This window comes from Theropithecus gelada, chromosome 3 (genome assembly GCF_003255815.1).
Source record: "Theropithecus gelada isolate Dixy chromosome 3, Tgel_1.0, whole genome shotgun sequence".
Lineage (NCBI taxonomy): Eukaryota > Metazoa > Chordata > Mammalia > Primates > Cercopithecidae > Theropithecus > Theropithecus gelada.
The window spans coordinates 166,406,313-166,427,829 of NC_037670.1; the positions used below are offsets into that span (position 1 = coordinate 166,406,313).

At 39.6% G+C, this 21,517-nt stretch overlaps 1 protein-coding gene and 1 long non-coding RNA gene across 4 annotated transcripts; one reads left to right on the plus strand and one right to left on the minus strand.

Annotated features, from left to right (window-relative positions):
- Window positions 1-1,725: 1,725 nt before the first annotated feature.
- On the minus strand, window positions 1,726-19,945 carry CLEC5A (C-type lectin domain containing 5A). 3 transcript variants are annotated; one of them, XM_025380102.1, is made up of 7 exons: window positions 19,784-19,888; window positions 19,192-19,290; window positions 18,318-18,377; window positions 16,877-16,945; window positions 8,799-8,935; window positions 4,769-4,872; window positions 2,914-3,265 (listed from the first exon to the last, which is right to left on the minus strand). In XM_025380102.1, exons 2-7 carry the CDS (start codon window positions 19,268-19,270, stop codon window positions 3,151-3,153), a joined length of 564 nt encoding a protein of 187 aa, XP_025235887.1. In that variant the 5' UTR covers window positions 19,271-19,290; window positions 19,784-19,888; the 3' UTR covers window positions 2,914-3,150. The 3 variants fall into 3 exon arrangements, with proteins under 3 accessions (XP_025235888.1, XP_025235887.1, XP_025235886.1); XM_025380101.1 differs by having other exon boundaries at window positions 2,930-3,265; window positions 4,769-4,875; window positions 19,784-19,945; XM_025380103.1 differs by lacking the exon at window positions 16,877-16,945 and having other exon boundaries at window positions 1,726-3,265; window positions 4,769-4,875; window positions 19,784-19,915.
- On the plus strand, window positions 2,822-4,897 carry LOC112620987. Its single transcript, XR_003118635.1, has 2 exons — window positions 2,822-3,067; window positions 4,624-4,897. It is a non-coding gene; the product is annotated as an uncharacterized LOC112620987 (long non-coding RNA).
- Window positions 19,946-21,517: the final 1,572 nt, after the last annotated feature.

The window sequence follows — 21,517 nt, forward strand, 5'->3', positions numbered from 1 at the left end:
CATGTGGTGTTTGGTTTTCTGTCTTTGCAATAGTTTGCTGAGAATGATGGTTTCCAGCTTCATCCATGTCCCTACAAAGGACATGAACTCATCCTTTTTTATGGATGCATAGTATTCCATGGTGTATATGTGCTACATTTTCTTAATCCAGTCTATCACTGATGGACATTTGGGTTGGTTCCAAGTCTTTGCTATTGTGAATAGTGCCACAATAAACATACGTGTGCATGTGTCTTTATAGTAGAATGATTTATAATCCTTTGGGTATATACCCAGTACTGGGATCGCTGGGTCAAATGACATTTCTAGTTTTAGATCCTTTTAAAGATGTTTGCTCTTTCCAGAAGCACATTGGAAAACCATCACAGGGGGCTGAAGAAGAGTAACAGAATCTGTTTAATGTTTTAACAAGATCATCCTGGTTGCTGGATGAACAATACATGAAAGGACAATAAAGGGAGAAGGATGAAGGCCAGGTGGAGATTGCATCTGTTAGATTTTGCTATATGAGACATAACCAGAAAACTCCAGTGGTATACAGTGATAAGCTTTTATTTTCATGCTTAGAGTTTCTGCTGATCTAGGGTGGCTCTGCTGCTCTCAGGTGGATTTGTTCATGAGTCTAAGGGTTGTATGGGGGTTGGCTGACCTAGGCTGGGCCCACATTTGAAGTCATGAAAAGTGTGCCTTTGATCTCCATGTGGCTTGGCCACAACATTTTTGAGGCACCCTTCTCTGACTTGGGCAAATTTTTATTCCCGTATTATAAATGAGTTAACAAGTTCTGAAACATTAAGTGGCTTGCCTACATTAAGCTTCTAGCAAATTGAAAAGCTGCTTCTTGGATGAAGATCTCAACTTCAAATCCTCTACAAAATGCTTCTCCTAATGTCTAATGCCATTGAGATACATAGAGGAATGTTATTTAATATGTGCAATAATTTTTTGAGATAGGTATTACTACCCCATTTTATCAGTAAGGAAACTAAGACCAAGAAAGAGTAGGAAAACTGTACTGATTCACACAGCATATTAGAAGCAAAGTCAAAACTCAAATTCAAATTTCATTGCCTTTTTTTTTTTTAAAGCATGCCACTGCTATCTAATAAAGATCACATTTATCTAAGCTTGCAAGGATCCAGGAACTCTCCCAATGATAAACTTAAACCAAAGCCCACATTTTCCCTATCTACTCCCCACTCCCACCCCAGGCCACTGGGCTCCTTTTAGAACCTGCACAGAAGTGTCTCCTAATCTTGGGGGAAATTTAAACTGTCTACTAAAGAAATCACTAGATGTCTACATTTCCTGATCTTAAAAGTTTGCAGTTATTCTGTCATGAAACAGGAAGTGAAGCAACTATAGTTCTCTCTTCTCAAAACAGAAGGATTAGGATTTCCTTTCTGTTGTCTGAGTTCTGGGGCTTGCCTTTGGCTAGAATTGATTTTTCTCTCCACTTAGAGAGAAAAATCAACAATTGATTTTTCTCTCCACTTAGACTCAGCCTTACTTCCCTTCTCAACGGTAGCACTTATTCTTTCCCAACACAGTCAGAGAACTTGTATCTCCACAGGCTGCTAATATAATTCCAATTTCCACCCCATCTCAAACACAAATTACTTCTGGTGATTCTCTTTAAGCAAGTTCTGACACCTGATGTGTTATCTCATTTTTAAAAATTGTAAGTGGCCATGCTAAGGAGCCAAAAATGATGAAACCTAGGAATGCAGAAACAGAACTTAGTGTTGTAATAAAAAATATGATTTACAACATCTTGTTTGGTATGCATATAATGATATGTACAGTCATTACTGTGGTACATTGTTATTAGACACAAAATGGTATGCATTGTACTTAGGTGACTATTATTTTCATCAGTTTTATACATGGTCTTCCTTATGGTTTACTTATTCTTACTCAAAACACACAAGGCATCTCTTTTATCTTTCTCATGCACCAAGCAGGGTAAATAGCTGATGTCTTGTGAATGTAGAGAACAGCCAGGGTACTCCAAGACTTTTCTTCCTCTTTCTTGCCTTTCTTCCAGTGTGGCCAAATGAATGCTCTGTTTCCTGTCTCAAGTGATTTCCATTTGACCCTGATGTTCCCTTTCTACTATGTGCTTATTCCTTGCCCCCAGCCAATATTTCCCTGAGCAGCCCTCCTCTTTTTCTATTGCTTCATCAGCTGGACCTGTTCTAGATCAATGTGATGCCAACCAGTGCCAGGGTCCTTGGGTCAGTAGGCTGTGCCTGATATCAGGTTCTCTCTAGAACTGAAGGGACGAATATATTGTGATTATTGTTGCCTAAGAGACTATCCAAAATTTTAAAAATATACTCAACAAATACAGTCAGGTACTCAAAACCTTCAGAGCAAAGGAAGCCTGCTTACCTAAATTTTGGTTACAAAGGAGTTACATATGTTATAATGGAGTTTCAGAAATATGACAAGGGAATTTTTAGCTTAAGTGTCTCTTCAGGGCTTTGCTGAAGAACAGAAACCTAGTGTGTTTTGTTCCCTTGGCTGTCTGGTTTTCTTCAAAGGGGTCTCCAAGAAGGTTCCTATCCTGCCCAGACGTCTCTCCATTCCCATAAACAATGCTGCTGTCTGTGCTGCTCCAAGCTCAGCACTAGGAGCCCTCCCCAAGGCCCAGCCTTAGTTCAGACTGAGGAGAGCCTCTGCTACCCCAGCTTGTGGAGTTAGGAGGGGCATGTGAATGGGGTTCCCTTGAGAACAGAGATGAGGTCACAGGAGCTACGTTTATCCCTCTTCCACCATGGTAATCCCTAAATAATGTTTATAATTGCTCACTCTACAGTTGCTCCCTGGTAGTACGGTAGATACTCTGAGGCTAAAATAAAACAAACCCTGTCAACAGACTAGGCCCTTTTGATCAGTCGGAAATGCTCAGTACTACAGAAGCAGACCTCATCTCTATACCAACTGAGTTGTTTCCATAAGACTGATCCTGTCTCCTGGAGATGGCTAGTATCCAGTCCCCCAGTGCAGAAGAAAGAAGCTCAGTTTCTCAAATGGGCAAGGACCGCTGCTGGTAGACAGATAGGTAAGTAAAAGGATCACTGGCCAGATGACCTGTGTGGATTCAAAAAGAGTTGCAAGTATGGTTCTTGTCACAGGGAACTGTGATCATTTGGCATTCTTCTCACAGATCCTGCGGTAGCGGATGTCACATGATGCAGCATCAAATGTCTTTGTTAGGCCAATGGTCGCACAGTTGAAATTCTGATTCTGATTGGTAACACTAAATGAGAAAACAAAACAAAACAAAACAAACAAACAAAAAAACAAAGCATGGTAATGGCCCATCATTTTAGCCCAGGCTCTTCTGATTCCAGAGTGAGAGTCTTGCAGGAATTTTGCCTGGAGGGGCAGCAGACTACCCGGCCCACACAGGCCTCCATTTGGGAAGCCTCCTTTTTAGCTCAGATCCCTCTCCTAATCCAGCTCCACAAATGCAGCTGTAAACCGACCCTTTCCTGTCAGCTCTTCTGCGAGCTTGTATGGATTCACAGTCTTAGACTAACTCACTCACTGTGGCGTTCGGTTAGAAGCATCTCATGGACTGTCTCTTCTTCCAAAAGTACTGTTTAGGACAGTACATGTGTTCACAGCGGGAGGACAGGAAGGAAAAGGAGAGAGGTTGTGCATCCCTTTCCAGACCATAGTGGCTTCAGAAAAACTTGGTGGAGGTATGTGTTGGCTCTCCCACCTCTTTTTCTGTCATTCAGTCTGTTTCAGTCTGACTGAAAAGACTCTGGTTTCAGAGAAATGTCATGTGTTTTGGACTAGCTGTATGATATTTAACACATTTCTAAGTTTTTCTTGTCCTCAGTTCAACTGTCTGCGAAATGGGGAGTGATAAAAGCTTTTCATGTAGCATCATGGGGAATATTTCAGGAAACAACATATGCAAAGTGTTTAGCATAGTGCTGGCATTAGCAGACACTGAATAAATATCAATTTCCTCCTCTCTGTAGGGAAGCCCAGTTACAGGCTGGGGGACTGACTTGACCTCTGTTTGAATCACTACTTTCGTACAAACACTGGGAAAATTATTGGTGTTCTCACCAATCCTAATCTCCATGGAACAATTCACAGGAGATAGCTCTTGGGGGTCAGAAGTTCATAGCTTTGAGGCATAGACACGTTGCTTATAATAACCTTTATTTAGATAAAGAAGGCACATCTGGGGAAACTTGTAGGTACTTTGTAATAAAATGTGATCTGTGGGTTAAAAGATGAAGCCCTTTTGATCAGTCAGAAATGCTAGGTGTTATAGAAATAGATCTCATCTCTATACCAACTGGGTTGCCTCCATAAAACTGACCGTGTCTCCTTGAGATAGCTAGCATCCAGTCTAGACTCATATCTAGTCTGTTTGAAGTCAAGAAACTAAGCTTTTTTGATCAGTCAGAAATGCTCAGTGCTATACAAACTAGCATCTAAAGAGAGCTACACGATACATCAAATGAGTGCTATGTATGTGGATTTGTTTGGATCCTGATTTGAATAAAATAATTTGCTATATGAATACTCTTCTCTCTCCTTATGAAAGTTTGATCTCTTTCATAAGAAAAAGTTTATTAAAATGTGTCTCAGGGAATGGATGGGTTGGAAGAAAGGAGAAGAGCAGAACAGAGTCAAGCGTCAGCGTTTGAGCTATTCCAGAGTGAACCCACCAATCTCAGGTTTGGTCTTTTGAAGCAAACCAAGATCCCCAGGAAACTGTGGGATGTTCACGTACTTGCCATTGAACACAGAGTTGTTGATCCAACGCCACCTTTTCTCTTCACGATTGTAAATTAAGCCAATAAAATACTTCTCTGTATCAGCTATGTCCTGAAGAAACTTCTAGAAATTAAAAAAAAAATTTCAACAATGACTCTTTTAATGACGCCTCTCTTGAGCCAATGTGCCCATGGTTGTATCTGATCCTGGGAATAAGGAAGGCTGGTAGGGAACGCTGAGACCAGCTACAGCTGGGACTCATCACTAAGCCTAAAGAAGTCGTTGTCAGGCTTCACAGGGAATCTGGAAAGCCTGAAGTCTTGTTAAAACAGATTGCTGGGCTCCTGGTTAAGTAGGTCTAGTGAAGGGAACCAATAATTTACTTTTCTACAAAATGCCCAAGTGATACTGATGTTTCTGTCCAGGGACCACACTGTGATAATAAAGGGGAAGGGGTACTATGCAATCAAAAACAGGGTCATTTAAAAAAATATGTCATGCTTCTATCCATAGGATTGTTTTTGTTACCAGAAATTTTGAATGCTAAGTAAGGCTGAATCAAGTGTTAATAAAATGTGTTTCTATTTACTGAGTACTTAGGAAAGGAAAACAGTGAGATTTAGAAGTATATTGCTTTTAGAAGTGTAATCCAAGAAGAAATAAGCAAGTGCTTGTTGAATATTTGCTAATTTGACACTAGTCCTAGACATCTTTGTTCTGTATTTATTTGATAAGTTACAAATCATTTCAGCCAGAAGTGTTTTCTATACCTCCCATAATCAGTGGGTATCCAAGTCTTATTCTTTCCATCCCCATGGCTGTTTCCTTAGTTTCTCCCTTTTCAATGTTCTCCTTTTCTGAAATATCTTATTTCATTACTTTTTAATTAATTACTGAATGTTCTCATTTACCAAACATCTTTTGAGTGTCTATTATGTGCCATGCGTTGTATTAGGCTGAGGATATGGAAGCAAATATATTTCTCCTCAAAGAAATTATGATCAAGAGGGTTGGCAAACTACAGCCAGTGGGCCAAATCCAGACTTCATCCTGTTTTGGTAAATGTTTTATTGGAATGCACCCATGCCCACTGTTTACATATTATCTATGGCTGCTTTCAAGTTACAACAGCAGAGACCAATGCCCTGAAAAGCTTAAAATGTGTATTATCTGACCCTTTTAAAAAAAAGTGTTCTGACCCATAGTCTAAAACCAGAATCCTTAATGCTGAACTCTCACGCTGGAAGCCATGGATGATTTCCCAGGAAAACTATGAAACCACTGGAATATTATGAAAAATATTTTGCTTATGTAATGTTTCTGGGAAGAGGTACATAGATTTTATCACCATTTAAAAAAAGTCAGTGGTCTTTGAACCACTGATTCCAGAGTGAGAGTCTGTTTGAAGAACCACAGGTTTAATGAGGGAAGACAACCAACTTAATTAGCATAATGAAGTATCTCAGGTGTTGTACTAGGGAATGATATACTAGATCTGGAAGATGCAGAAAGGAGGAAGTGATCATTCTACATAGATCTGAAGTTTTTCTAGAATGATAGATGAGGTGATACCTGAGATGAATTTTAGGAGATAGCTAAGTTTGTCAGACAAACTGTCGGGGAGAGTATGGACTTCTGGAAGACAGCATGGATTATAGGCAGGTGGGGAAGCAGCCTGGAGCATTTGAGGAACTGCAAGATGCTCAGCGTAGTTAGTGCAGAGGTGGCAGGGAGGTGGTTTGAGAGACAAGGCTGGAGAGAAGGCAGAGGCGGCACTGTGCAAGGCCTGATACGATGTAAGGTACATGGATGTGCTTTGGTCAAGGAGAAGACTGAGGCAGACCTCTGGGCCAAAGTGACTCAGTGAGTTTAGGGAGCAGGCATGCATATATATATATACACTTGCTATATAACCTGTTTGTGTAAGCTGATGCTTAGCTCAGAGCCACTGTTGTTTGAAAAAGGTATAATTGACCTGCCGATGTTGTGCACGCAGCTTGGCTCGGCTCAGTGTGTCTTGACATGGTACAGGTGCTGGTGCCCAGAGAAAGAGAGAGCGAACCAAGGCTGTCCATCTTGCAGTTGGACAGAGGGGAGCCAGGACATAGCTCAGCATGCACTCATGTCCAGAGGGAGAAAGAGTTCAGCTGCTGACCCTGAACACAAGGGAGAGCTGGCTGCGCAGCTGTGCATGGGAGTGGCTGGATCAAGCAGCCAGACAGACAGTGTGAGAAAGCTGCTGATGAAAGAGTTGCTGAATAAAACTACATTTCACCTGCTTATGGCCCCCTGAGTGTTCTTTCAGCTATCTGCCACCCACTCTCTCCCCTAGGACCTCAGCATGGGCTGGAACCTGACCATGAGTGTGACATTTGGTGTGGTCATGAACCTGACATATGCCATGCTAGGAGAACTGGGGTTTAACCCATTTTAATTTGGAAAATGGCACAGTTTAGAGCCTTAGAGGTATTATGATGTCAGTTCTGAGGAGGATAGCTAGAAAGAGTGCAAAACAGGAGGCAAGGAGATGGATTAGAAGAATTCTGAAGAAATCCAGGTAAGAACTGAACTATTTGTTTGGGCATAGAGAGAAAAGGACTTGGTTAATAAATAATTGAGGAGGAAAAGACAAGGTAAAGTCCCAGAAAACTCTTAGCCTTCAATCTTGGGTGACATGAGTACTCACCAGTATTTGGAATGTAAAAGGAGTAGCGGTGGGGTCAAATATAATTGACTCAGTTTTGAACATAGTGAGTTTGTGGGACTCTTGAAACATCAAAGTGGAATTTGATATACCTGTTTGGAGGAGAAGGATGAGCTGGAGATACAGACTTGAGAGTCACCGGCAAACCATTGGCATGATGACCTTTGTCTTTTTCTTTTCCTTTTTTTTTTTTTTCGAGGCAGAGCCTTGCTCTGTTGCCCAGGCTGGAGTGTAGTGGCACAATCATGGCTCACTGCAGCCTCTGCCTCCTGGGTTCAAGCAATTCTTGTGCCTCAGCCACTTAAGTAGCTGGGATTTCAGGTGTGCACCACCTCACCTGGCTAATTTTTAGTAGAGACATGGTTTCACCATGTTGGCCAGGCTGGCCATAATGACCTTTTTCATCACCAAGGATGCAAATTGGGATCCACAAAACTTAATGAGTGTGGCAGACTTGTCACACTTGCTTCTTCCCTTTGCCTTCCCTCCTTTCCTCTTTTCATTCCCCTGTCTTGCTCCTGTTTTTCTACCTTATGACATTTTCCCTTGCTACCTGGGTACTTAGCCCTAGAGGGTTTGTAGCATCCAGATCCCTTGGTCATCTATTACCAAGATTCAGAAAGGAGATCATCTTACAAGTTCTTCTAAATCACAGGAGGACTTTTTAGAGGAGGAATAAAGGGATAGAAGAGAGAGAAGCAAGAGTATAGTGTATGTAGCACAGATTAGAGTATGGGTTTCGGAGTCAGAGAGATCTGAATTCATTTCTGTGTTTTGTTATATGACCTTGGGCAAATTACTTTTCTGTGCCCTAGTTGCCAGTTATAAAATGTGGATAGTAATACATCTTCATGATTATTATCATGATCATCTACTGAAAATTCAGTTCTATGACCTGATTCTCAGTTTTTCACATTACTAATTTTGTCAATTCACGTCTTCCTTGTTTACTACGCAGACTGGGATGATGCATTGACATCACATGTATGATGTATTCTTTTAGTTGTTAAACAACTTTTACACACATCATCTCATTTGGTCATTTGCTTCACTTTAAATATCTTGGCCCATCCCCAGGATATCAGCTCATTACTGTGCCCTGTAGAAAAAACCACAAGGTGTGAATTTCTGTGGTTAAATGAAGCTGAAAAACATGCTGCTTCACTGCTACTAAGAAGAGTCTCCTAACCCCCAGTCCAGAACAAATAGCTTCAGTTTTTCAGCCAGCCACCTGTCCATTCCTCACTCAATCCCATCCCCGCTTCCCGAAATTTCCATCCCATCCCACCCACTGAGGCTTTGTAGAGTGTGTGGCTTTACTGTACCATTCCAGTGTCCTCACCAGTTTCTCTGGCGTGTTGACAATTGCCAATGTGGATCCTTTTCTTTTGCAAAAGTCCCTGCTTTCATTCCAAGATGATTCAGAAGTAGGTAAGAGAAAACATCTTTCTTGATAAAATTCCCAGTCTTTGGGGCAGACTGAAGAGGTCCAAGAAAGGAGAGTATGAGTTTACTGGTTTGGGGTATAAATCCTGGAATTAAGTCATAAAACAGCGATACATATTTTTGTTTTAACGATTATATTGGTAAAAATTATTCCCCATCCAGGAAGAAATTCCACCCAGTCTAGTCTGGTTCCCTGACAATAATCTAAGGAGAATAAGGAGAAGAGCACAATGGTTGAATAGAAGTTTCCATTAGTCATCCCCCTACAGGAACACCAACTCTGACAACTATCTACACATAAAAAAGCACATATACATACATGAGAACAAAAAATCAGATGAACACGCAGTTCCTGGGTAGCTGAAAGAGGCACTGCAGAGGGTAGGAAAGACAGTCTTGAATTGCTGACACCACCCCTGCCCTATCCCTGCTGCAGTGACAGCATGGCATGGTAAAGTCTGTGTGCATGGGAGAGGGAGTGTGCAGGGATCGTGAGACTTTACATTGGACTCAGTGCTGCCCTCTCACAGTGGAGGGCAAAATGGACCGAACTCAGCTGATGCATTTAGATGAGTGCTAGCCAGAGGGGAATAACCCACCCAGTGGTTGAAACTTGAGTTCTGGCAAGCCTTGCCCACTGTGAGCTGAATGGCTTTGGGGCCCTAAATAAACTTGAAAGGTAGTCTAGGCCACAAGGACTGTAACTCCTAGGCAAGTCCTTGTGCTGAGCTGGGCTTTGAGCCAGTGGAATTAAAGGGCACCTACTGAGATACCAGCCAGGGTGACCAAGGGAATGCTTGTGCCATTGCTCTCCCAACCCCAGGGAGCACAACTTGCAGCTCCAGAAGAGACCCTTGCTTTCTGCTTGAGAAGAGGAGAGGGAAGAGTAAAGAGCATTTTGTCTTGCATCTTGGATACAAGCCACAGTAGAATAGGGCACGAGTCAGAGTTGTGAGGTCCCCATTCCAAACTCTAGTTCCTGAAAGACATTTGTAGACACACCTAGACATACCCTGGGACAAAAGTGAATCCTCTGTCTTGAAGATAAGTACACAGTTCTGAAAGGACCCCTCACCTGCTGATGAAAGAATTCTTGGCCCCTGAATAATAAGCAGCAATCCCCAGGTAGTATGTTATGGGCCTTGGGTGAGACTGAGATGTCTCGGGCTTCAAATGAAACCCAGCACATTCTTCTGCTTGAGAAAAGAAGAGAGAAAAGTAAAGGGGGCTTTGTCTTGCACCTTATGTAACAGCTTGGCCACAGAGAAGTAAAGGTCAGCTCTTGGGGTCCAAGATTCCAGGCCTTGACTCTTGAATAGCATTTCTGGACCTGCCCTGGACCAGATAGAAGCCCACAGACATAAAGGGTGGGTTCTAGGCCTGGCAGCATTTGTGACGAGCTGACCAAAGAGCCCTTGTACCTTAAACAAAAATCAGTGGTAGTCTGGCAGTGACCCTGTGGGCCTGTGATGGTAGTGGTCATAGGGTGAAGCTCCACTGCCTGCGGAAAGGGGAGGGAAGAGTGGAAAGAACTATGTCTCATGATTGGAGTTTCGGCTCAGCTACAGGGGGATAGAACACCAGGTAGATTTATAAGGTGTTTGACTCCAGTCCCTGGTTCTAAGACAGCATCTCTGGACCTATTTAAGGCCTGGTGGAACTCACTGCCCTGAAGGGAAGGTCACAGGCTTGGCTAGCTTCACCATATGATGATTATAGAGCTGTAGGATCTTGACAAAACATAAACAGTAGCCAGGTAGTGGTTGTAGTGGGCCTTGAGTGAGACTCAGTGCTATGCTGGCTTCAGGTCTGACCCAATGCAGTCCCAGTGCTGGTGGTCACAGGGATGCTTGTGTCACCCCACTCCCAGCTCTGGGCAGCTCAGCACAGAGAAAGAGATTCTGTTTGGGAAAAAGTAAGGAAAAAGAACAAGAGTCTCTGTCTGGTAATCCAGATAAATCTTTCAGATCTTATCCAAGACCAACCAGGTGGGTACCTGTACTAGTCTATAAGACCCACAGCGTTACTGGGCTTGGGATGTCCCCCATGCAGATAGAGCTTAGGTCACAACACCCAAGTCCTTTTGAATACCTGGAAAGCCTTCCCAAAAAGGACGAATATAAACAAACCCAGATCATGAAAGCTATAATAAATACCTCTCTTCTATGCCCAGACACTGATGAACATCGACAAGTATCAAGACCATTCAGGAAAACATGACCTCACCAATTGAGGTAAATAAGACACCAGGGACCAATCCTGGAGAAACAGAAATATGTGACCTGTTAAACAGAGAATCCAAAATAGCTGTGTTGAGGAAACTCAAATAAATTCAAGATAACACAGAGAAGAAATTCAGAATTCTATCAGATAAACTAAGAGATTGAAATAATTAAAAAGGATCAAGCAGAAATTCTGGAGTTAAAAAATGAAATTCGCATACTGAGGAATACATCAGAATATTGTAATAACAGAACCAGAGGGGTCACAGAAGTCAAAGGAGACAAAAGAAAAAAGAATAAGAAACAATGAAATACATTCGTAAGGTCTAAAAAATTGTCCCAAAAGGGCAAATGTAAGAGTTACTGGCCTTAAAGAGGAAGTAGAGAAATAGATAGGGGTAGAAAGTTTATTCGAAGGGATAATAACAGAGAACTTCCCAAACCTAGAGAAGGATATCAATATCCAAGTACAAGAAGGTTATAGAACACCAAGTAGATTTAACCCAAGAAGCCTACCTTAAGGCACTTAATAATCAAACTCCCAAAGGTCAAGGATAATGAAAGGATCCTAAAACCAGCAAGAGAAAAGAAACAAATAATGTACAATGAGCTCCAATATGTCTGGTAGCAGACCCACATTGTTACTGGGCTTGAGATGTCCCCCAAGTGGAAATCTTACAGGCCAGAAGATTTAATATGCATGGCATATTTAAGTTGCTGAAGGAAAAAACTCTTTACCCTAGAATAGCATATCTGATGAAAATATCCTTCAAACATGAAGGAGAAATAAAGACTTTCCCAGACAAATAAAAGCTGAGGGATTTAATTAACTGCACACCAGTCCCATAAGAAATGCTAAAAATAGCTCTTCAATCTGAAAGTAAAGGACATTAATGAGCAATAAGAAATCATCTGAATATATGAAATTCACTGATTATAGTAGGTACATGGAAAAACACAATAATCATAACAGTGTAACTGTGGTATGTAAAGTACTCTTAAGTAGAAAGACTAAAAGATGAACCAATAAAAATGATAACTGCAACAACTTTTCAAGACATAGACAGTAAAAACAAAGTTATAAATGGAAACAACAAAAAGTTAAAAAGTGAGAGACAAAGTTAAAATGTAGAGTATTAGTTTTCTTTTTTTGCTTACTTGTTTGTTTATGCAGAGTTAAGTTGTTATCAGCTTACAATAATGGGTTATAAGATAGTATTTGCAAGCCTCATAGTAACCTTGAATAAAAAAAATACAGTAGATATATGAAAAACAAAAAGCAGGAAATTAAATCATACCACCAGAGAAAATCACCTTCACTAAAAGGAAGACAGGAAGGAAAGAAAGAAGGAGAAGAAGACCAAAAAACAACCAGAAAACAAATAACAAAATGGCAGAAGTAAGTGCTTACTTATTAATAATAATATTGAATGTAAATGGATTAAACTTTCCAATCAAAGTATGTAGAGTGGCTGAATGGATGAAAAAACAAGACCTAATGATCTGTTTTCCACAAGAAACACACTCCACTCCACCTATAAAGATACATACAGACTGAAAATGAAGGGATAAAAAGAGACATTTCATCCCAATGGAAACCAAAAAGGAGCAACAGTAGCTATACTTATATCAGACAAAATAGATCTTGAGACAAAAACTGTAAGAAGAGACAAAGAAGGTCACTATCTAATGAAAAAGGGGTCAATTCAGCAAGAGGATATAACAATTGTAAATACATATGCACCCAATACTGGCACACCCAGATATGTAAGGCAAATATTATTAGAGCTAAAGAAATAGATAGCCTCCAATACAATAACAGCTGGAGAGTTTAACACTCTGCGTTCAGCATTGGACTGATCTTTCAGATGGAAAATCAATAAAGTAACATTGGACTTAATCTATACTGTAGACCAAATGAACATAATAGATATTTATAGAACATTCTATTCATCAGCTACAGAATACACATTCTTTTCTTCAGCCCATGGATCATTCTCAAGGATAGACCATATGTTAGGTAACAAAACAAGCCTTAAAACATTCAAAAAATTGAAATGATATTAAGCGTCTTCTCTGACCACAATGGAATTAAATAGAAGTCAATAACAAGAGGAAGTTTGGAAACTGTACAAATACATGGAAATTAAACAATATGCTCCTGAATGACCAATAAGTCAATAAAGAAATTAAGAAGGGAATTGAAAAATTTCTTGAAACAAATGATAATGAAAACACAGCATACGGAAACCTATAGGATATTAAGATGGAAATTTATACCTATAAGTGCCTACATCAAAAAAAAAAAAAAGAAAAAGAAAAAGAGAAAAAGAAAAAAGAAAAACTTCAAACAAAACATCTGATGACAAATCTTAAAGAACTAAAAAAGCAAGCACAAATTAAACCCAAAATTGGTAGAACAAAAAAAATTAAGATCATAGCAGAAATGAAATGAAGAAAACAATACAAAACATCAATGCAAAGAAATTTGGCTTTTTGAAAAGATAAATAAAATCAATAATCCTTTAGCCAGACCAAAAAAAAAAATAAAGAGAGATGACCCAAATTAATGAAATCAGAGATGAAAAAGGAGACATTAGAGACATTACAATGGACAGCACAGAAATTCAAAGGATCATTAGTGACTACTGTGAGCAACTATATGCCAATAAATTGTAAAGTCTAGAAGAAATGGGCAAATTCCTAGACACGTACAACCTATCAAGATTAAACCACAAAGAAATCCAAAACCTGAACAGATCAATAACAAGTGATGAGATGAAAGCCATGATAAAAACTCTCCCAGTAAAGAAAAGCCCAGGATCCAATGGCTTCACTGCTGAATTATGCCAAGTATTTAAAGAAGAGATAATACCAATCCTACTCAAACTGTTCTGAAAAATAGAGAAAGAGGGAATACTTCCAAATTTATTCTATGAAGCCTACATTACCCTGATACCAAAAACAGACTAAGACACATCAAAAAATGAAACTACAGGCAAATATACCAATCAATATTGATGCAAAACACCTCAACAAAATACTAGCAAGCTGAATTCAACAACATATTAAAAAGATCATTCATCATGACCAAGTGAGATTTATCCCAGGAATGCAAGGATGGTTCAAGATATGCAAATTAATCAGTGTAATACATTATAGCAACAGAATGAAGGACAAAAACCATACGACCATTTCAATTGATGCTGAGAAATTATTTGATAAAAGTCAACATCCCTTCATGAGAAAAACTCTCAAAAAGCAGGGTATTGAAGGAACATCCCTCAACAAAATAAAAGCCATATATGACAGACCTACAGCCAGCATATATTGAATGGGGAAAAAATGAAAGCCTTTCCTGTAAGATCTGGAACATGGCAAGGCTGCACACCCTTTCATCATTCTTTTTCTACATAGTACTGGAAGGCTTAGCTAAAGCAGTCAGACAAGAGAAAGAGATAAAGGACATCCAAATTGGAAAGGATGAAGACAAATTATCCTTGTTTGCAGATGATATGACCTTATATTTGTAAAAACCTAAAGATTCCACCAAAAAACTATTAGAACTGATAAACAAATTCAGTAAATCTCCAGGATACAAAATCAACAGACAAAAATTAGTAGCATTTCTACATGCTAACAGTGAACACTCTGAAAAGAAATTAAGAGACTAACCCCATTTATAATAGCTACAAATAAAATAAAATACCTAGGAATTAATTTAACCAAAGAAGTGAAAGTTCTATACAATGAAAACTATAAAACATGGATGAAAGAAATTGACAAGGACACCAAAAAAAAAAAAAAAAGGAAAAATATTCCATGTTTGTGGATTGGAAGAATCAATATTGTTAAAATGTCCATTCTACTCAAAGCAATATACAGATTTATTGCAATCTTTGTCAATAATCCAATGACATTATTCACATAAATAGAAAAAATTATCCTAAAATGTACATGGAACCACAGAAGGCCCAGACTATCCAAAGCTATCCTAAGCAAAAAAATAACCAAACTGGAGGAATCACATTACCTGATTTCAAATTACACTGCAGAGCTTCAGTTACCAAAATGCTATGGTACTGGCATAACAACAGACATATACACCAGAACAGAAGAGAGAACTCATAAATAATTCTATATATCTACAGTAAACTCATTGTTGACAATGGTACCAAGAACATGCATTGAGGAAGGGACAGTGTCTTCAATAAATGGTGCTGGGAAAACTGGATATTCATACACAGAAGAATAAAATGAGACCCTTATCTCTTGACATATACAAAAACTAAATCAAAATGGATTAAAGACTGAAATCTAAAATCTCAAGCTATGAAAATACAAGAAAACCTTCTGGAAACTCTGTAGGACATTGAAGTGAGCAAAGATTTCTTGAGTAATATCCCACAAGCACAGGCAACCAAAGGAAATATAGATAAATGAGATCATATTAAGTTAAAAAAGCTTCTGCCCAGCAAAGGAAACAATCAACGAAGTGAAGAGACAACCCACAGAATGGAAGAAAATGTTTGAAAACTACCCATTTGACAAGGGATTAATAAGCAGAATATGTAAGGAGCCCAAACAACTGTATAGGAAAAAAAAAAATCTAATAATCTAGTTAAAAAATGGGCAAAAGATCTGAATAGACATTTCTCTAAAGAAATAGTACAAATGGTAAATAGAAATATAAAAAGGTGCTCAACACCATTCCTCATTATAGAATTTCAAATCAAAACTACCATGAGATATCATCTCAACCCAGTTAAAATGGCTTTTATCCAAAAGGCTGGCAATACCAATACTGGAAAGGATTTGGAGAAAAGGGAGCCCTCATACACTGTTGGTGGGAATGTAAACTAGTCCAACTATGGAGAAGAGTTTGGAATTCCTCAAAAAACTGTAAATAGAGCTACCATATGGCCCAGCAATTCCACTCCTGAGTATAGGCCCAAAAGAAAGGAAATCAGTATATTGAAGAGACATCTGCACTCCCGTTTTTATCGCAACACTATTCACAATAGCCAACCTATGTGTCCATCAACAGATGGATGGATAAAGAAATGTGGTATTTATACACAATGGAGTATTATTTGTCCATAAAAAAATCAGATCCTCTTATTTGCAACAACATGAATGGAACTGGAGGTCATTATGTTACATGAAATAAGCCAGGCAGAGAAAGACAAACTTCACATGTTTTCACTTACTTGCAGGAGCTGAAATTTGAAACAATTGAACTCATGGAGACAGAGTATGGAAGGATGGTTACCAGAGGCTGGAAAGGGTAGTTGTGGGGGGAGGTATGGGGGAGAAGTGGGGCTTGTTAATGGGTACCAAAAAATAGAAAGACTAAATAAGACGTAGTATTTGCTGGCACAACAGAGTGACTATAGTCAAACATAGTTTAATTGCAGATTTAAACATAACTAAGAGTATAATTGGATTGTTTGTAATACAAAAGATAAATGCTTGAGGTGATGGATACTCCATTTACCCTGATATAATTGTTACATATTGCATGCCTTTATCAATATATATCGTGTAACCTATAAATATATATACCTACCATGTACTCAGAAAAATTTTTAAAAAGCCAAAATAATGTATGTAAAGAGAATGAACTGGAAGGTCTTTATGGTCCCTTTGAGCAAAAAAATTCCATAAGAATAAGGACAATGGGAGAAGTCTCTAAGAATTCAGTGCATGAGAACCTAGGGGATGGAGAGTAGGTTGGAACCTTGCACTTTACCTGTTCCATAGCTCCTTGTGGGAATGAAGCCATTGGGACTTGGGGAACTGCTCCCAAAAATCTGTGAGACTTAAGTGAAAAGAACACCTGAAGGTTATGGTATGACAAATACAACACAGAAACAGAAACATCAGAGTATGGGCTGTGTGACTATCTGAATCATGGAGATGACCAGAAGCTCTTGGCTACTCTGAGCTAGAACGTTTCAGACAATTTCTTTCTTTGAGCCTTCCATCTAACTACTGCCATTATTTGTCATGCTCGACACCCAAATCCTATTTCATGTCTCCTTTTTTTTTGATGTAGCGGTAGGCATCAAATCCTGAGAAAAAGAACAGAAGAAAGGAAAAGTAATGGAGGAATTTAGTATCAGAGAGAAACTCTCACACTCCTATCTTATATAAACCTTTGACAGTGTTTTCTCCAAAGGACTGTTTGGAGTACTTCTCCCCCAGGCCCCACACAGCATCTTTGCTGTTCTTTCTATTTCTGATGTCCCAGATTCAATAGGAAAATTCATAACCCTGGGCAGCTCTGGGACCCTTTTCTCATTAGCACTGTATTAGCTCTAAGGATTGAGGCTAATTGGAACAAAATTTCAGGACCAAGGGGATATTAGCAGACAAGGAAGCAAGTGAACTTTAGGGAGATTTTCTATAAGCAGGGAAGGGTCCATTCATTTCTAGAAATCCATATAGGGGCCTCATTTTCCTGGGAACAGTGACTGTCTGAGCAGGCAGCTGTAGTGACTTCAGAGGCTGGTCAAACATCTCATCGGGGTGCCAGTTATTTGTCCATTGTGGTTGAAGACCACTTTACTCTGACATCAAATTAGTTACTTACATTTATCTTAATGAAACAAATTGACATTCACTTTTTGTTTAGTTTATAGACTCTAAGATGTAATAGCCTGGTTTTCATCAGAAACTACTTTGAGATTATAACTTAAGGACTCTATAAGTATTTTATGGGTATTTTTTCCATACAGCTCACTGTATTGGGTTGCCTCTGTTGATACTAAGATAAATGAGAAGTGGTCTTTCTCCTAACGATGTCAGTCGTAATAGGTGTCTTAACAGGAAGTGAGAGGATATTGTTGGGAAAGGCTTCGGGAGGAAGCTGGTTTAACAGGGTCGGGAGAACCATGCCCCACTCATCTCTCTAGCTCCCATAGCTCCTGGCTATTAAACACTTTCACATTTTATTACAATGATTAGATATAAATCATCCCCATATCCAGGAGAAAACTTGAGGATCAGAAATTTCCCTCAGTCTGCTCTTGGTTTTCTCATATGTAAAAGAAGGGGAATTAATTGGAAGATCTTTATGGAGCATTGTACAAAAGAATTTCTTGGGAAAGGAGCCTGTGTGGAAGGTCTCTAGAAATTCAGCATAGAAATAGCAGGAGGAGGGGGAGAAGATTTACCACCATGCAGATTACCTGTTCCATAGCTCCTGGTGGTGGTGAAACCATCGTTACTTTTGTTAAAAATCTGTGGAACTGAAAAGAAAATCAGCTGTTGGCTCAGCCCCAAATGTGACTGCATGATGAATATGGCAAACACGTATCAGCACAGGAGCTACTAGGGTACTGTGACTATTAGTGGGAAATACTGAACTCTCTGACTCAGTGAAGATGCGTAAATGTGGTTTTGTGACTACATTCACTTATTCCTATTTCTTTCCTACTGTCTGACATGACAGGAATTGCACCTTCAGATTGCATCATGGGGAAGACACCTCTTAGCTAACTACTGCCTCCTACTCACATTTCCTTCCTCATTTATTTTCCCTACTGGCTTCTGGGGCTGGAGAAGATTCTAGTTTCTGATTGCAGTAAAATCCTTTCCTAGGAGGCTTCTTTTACTAGGCATTTGGATGAATTGATTTATATGTACACAGAGAGAAATTTCTTTCTCAGTTAAATCCTGTTACATTATAATTCAGCTCTCACCACGGCCTTATCATTGGGTTGAACTGGAGCTGTAATTTTAGGTTTTGGCAACAATAACAAGCACTGCCAAGTACTTCAGCTGAGATCACCCAACTAATACTCCATTAGCAAAAGCTTTGCATGGGGTTCTAACCATCAGAGACTGTTAAGTTCTATCTCTCCAAGGTCGACCAAGGAGCCTGGCCCACTGTGTGTGCTGGGGAGTGAGAAAGGCATTGCCAATTGACCTCAGAATGGGCCAGTTAGTCTCAGATGGAAAGACTTGGGTATGAAACCTGTATACCCAACCTTGCTTTCTAAGAGAAGAGTCAATGAGCCAAACAACGTGGAGGTTAGGGCAAGAGGTCGCTCAAATACTCACAATAAAGTAGAAAGAAAGTCATTCCGACAACTTTAAGCACCACCACAATAAGCCCAGAGATGATCAAGTGCCAGTTCATGGTGAAGGAGCTGCAGGGGCCTGTGAAGATTAGAGCACGGCAGCATCAGAATTCGGGAACAAGGCTGCTTTTCACCAGGACATATTCCTGCCTCTCGCTCAGAGTACCCAAAGCAAGGCAGACTTGGAAGACAGGCATGACATTGATAGGTACCAGGAGGTGATCCAGCATGGGCCCAGAACACAGAAAGAAACAAGTATTGATTGGAGCCTTGGAACTTGGCATGCTGCCTCTCCTTCACTCATTACCTACTCTGGGCCTCAGCCTTGCCCTATTGTGGCCTCCTAAATTCTGTCTAATAATTAAACCCTCTCCTGTATTTTGAGAACCCTTATCCTTGCAATGACCCTTGTTCCCAAGGACCTTAGTTTGTAGCCTTCACCATACTGACTTCAGTTGTCAGAAGCCTCAATCTTCCAAACACCAGGGGTAGGAGACAGACAGGACAGGCATCCCTGAAGGTCTTGGCATTGCTCAACAGTCCATGCAGCCAGGACAGACAGACAGACTCACCTCTTTCTCCCTGGAAGTCTAGGCTGGATTGCAGATGGGGGTCTTCCTGGTGGCCCAATGCTTGGTGTGGCAGGCAGGGGCCCCGTCTCCTGAGAATATGCTCCTTCTGCCCAAGCAACGTTCTTCCTTCTTCACAGTCTCTGCCTTGGTGGCATCCCCGCGAAATACTTCTTCCTGTTCAGTGTTCTTGGCAAAGGGAGCAGGCGGGGCAAAGAAGGGAAGAGAGTCTCTAGTCCTAGTGGTGGTAAGAACAGAGTTCCTGCCAGGGGAGTTCTAATACAGAGAAACATTTTAAGGACAATTTGGAGAACGAAATACGTCAACACAGACTCACCCTTCCTCTGTGTCTAAATCTCCTTGAAATACAGTGGGGAGAGAAATGTAGTAAAGTTTTAACAAACGTCGAATCTGGATAAAAGGTAGCTGGAAGTTATTTGTACTTTCCTTACAACATTTCTGCAAGTCTGAAATTATGTCAAGTTAAAAATGTTAAGAAAAGAAATCCAGTTGAAGACACTAATCTTAATGAGTAGGTCCTTGCTGTTCCATTTGCTCCATTTGCTGGAGCTCTGCTCAGTCCCCTTTATCGTGGACTCCTCTCTGGCACCACCTGCTCACCTTCCAAAAGTGTTTCTTGAGCATGGCACTCTGCTGGATACAGCAGTGGGCTGGGGTGAACAATACTCAAGTCCTATTATCAAGGAGTTTTAAATTGCATATTAAATTTGAAAATTTGCTTTTATTTTCCCTGCTATGAAAGCTACATGTACTGATGACCAAAAAAAAAAAAAAAAAAAAAAAAAAAAAAAGTGGCTGGAAAATATTAAAAAGGAAAATTGAGAAAACAAAAAACATTTATAACCTTGGACATTTAGTTATAGTCATTGCTAGCACCTCAGGGTGTATCCTTTCAAAATGAGTAGGCAGCTAGAAAGAGAGATGGATAGATAGATAGATAGATAGATAGATAGATAGATGGACAGATAGATAGAAAATCACTGGTTCACATAGAACAACGGGAATATATTGTGCAAATTGTTTTGTAATTTATCCACTCAAGATTAAGCTAACACTATGTTATATATATATCTTTTGATGTCAAAATACAGATTTTGATAATGTATTATTTAATATGTGCATAGCATTCAGGGATAAAAGTATATGATTTATTCAAGTGTAAAAGTATATTATTTATTTAACAATTGCATAACCACAAATCTTCTAGTAAAGTGTGGTGGACAAGAACAAAGTTTTAGAAATCATTCCTGGTTTTGATTCCTGGATCTGACCTTCACTAGCTGAACATCCTTGATTAAGTTACTGGGTCTCTTTAACTTCCATTTCTTTATCTATAAATTGGAGTAATTATAGTAAATACCACATAGGATTGTTCTGAGAAATGAGCAAGGTAATGCTTATAATTTCAATAGCGTGATACTCAGCATCTTAACATAAATCCTTAGTATTCTAACTATTTTCTAAAACACCCAATGCACAGTGAACAGCTAAGTGCATGCATCCTTTTACATGTCCCTAATAATTTTCTTGGGCTAAGTTATCAGAAATGTAAATGCTGGATCAAAAAACATGTACATTTGGAGGGCTTTGGAACATTAAAGTTGTGTTTTGTTTTACTTGGATAATCCTCTGAGTTTTTGAAAAATCTCATTGAACCTGATTTATCTGGTCACAAGATAATTACTTCTAGATCCTAGATTGCTGTCCAGAAGGATC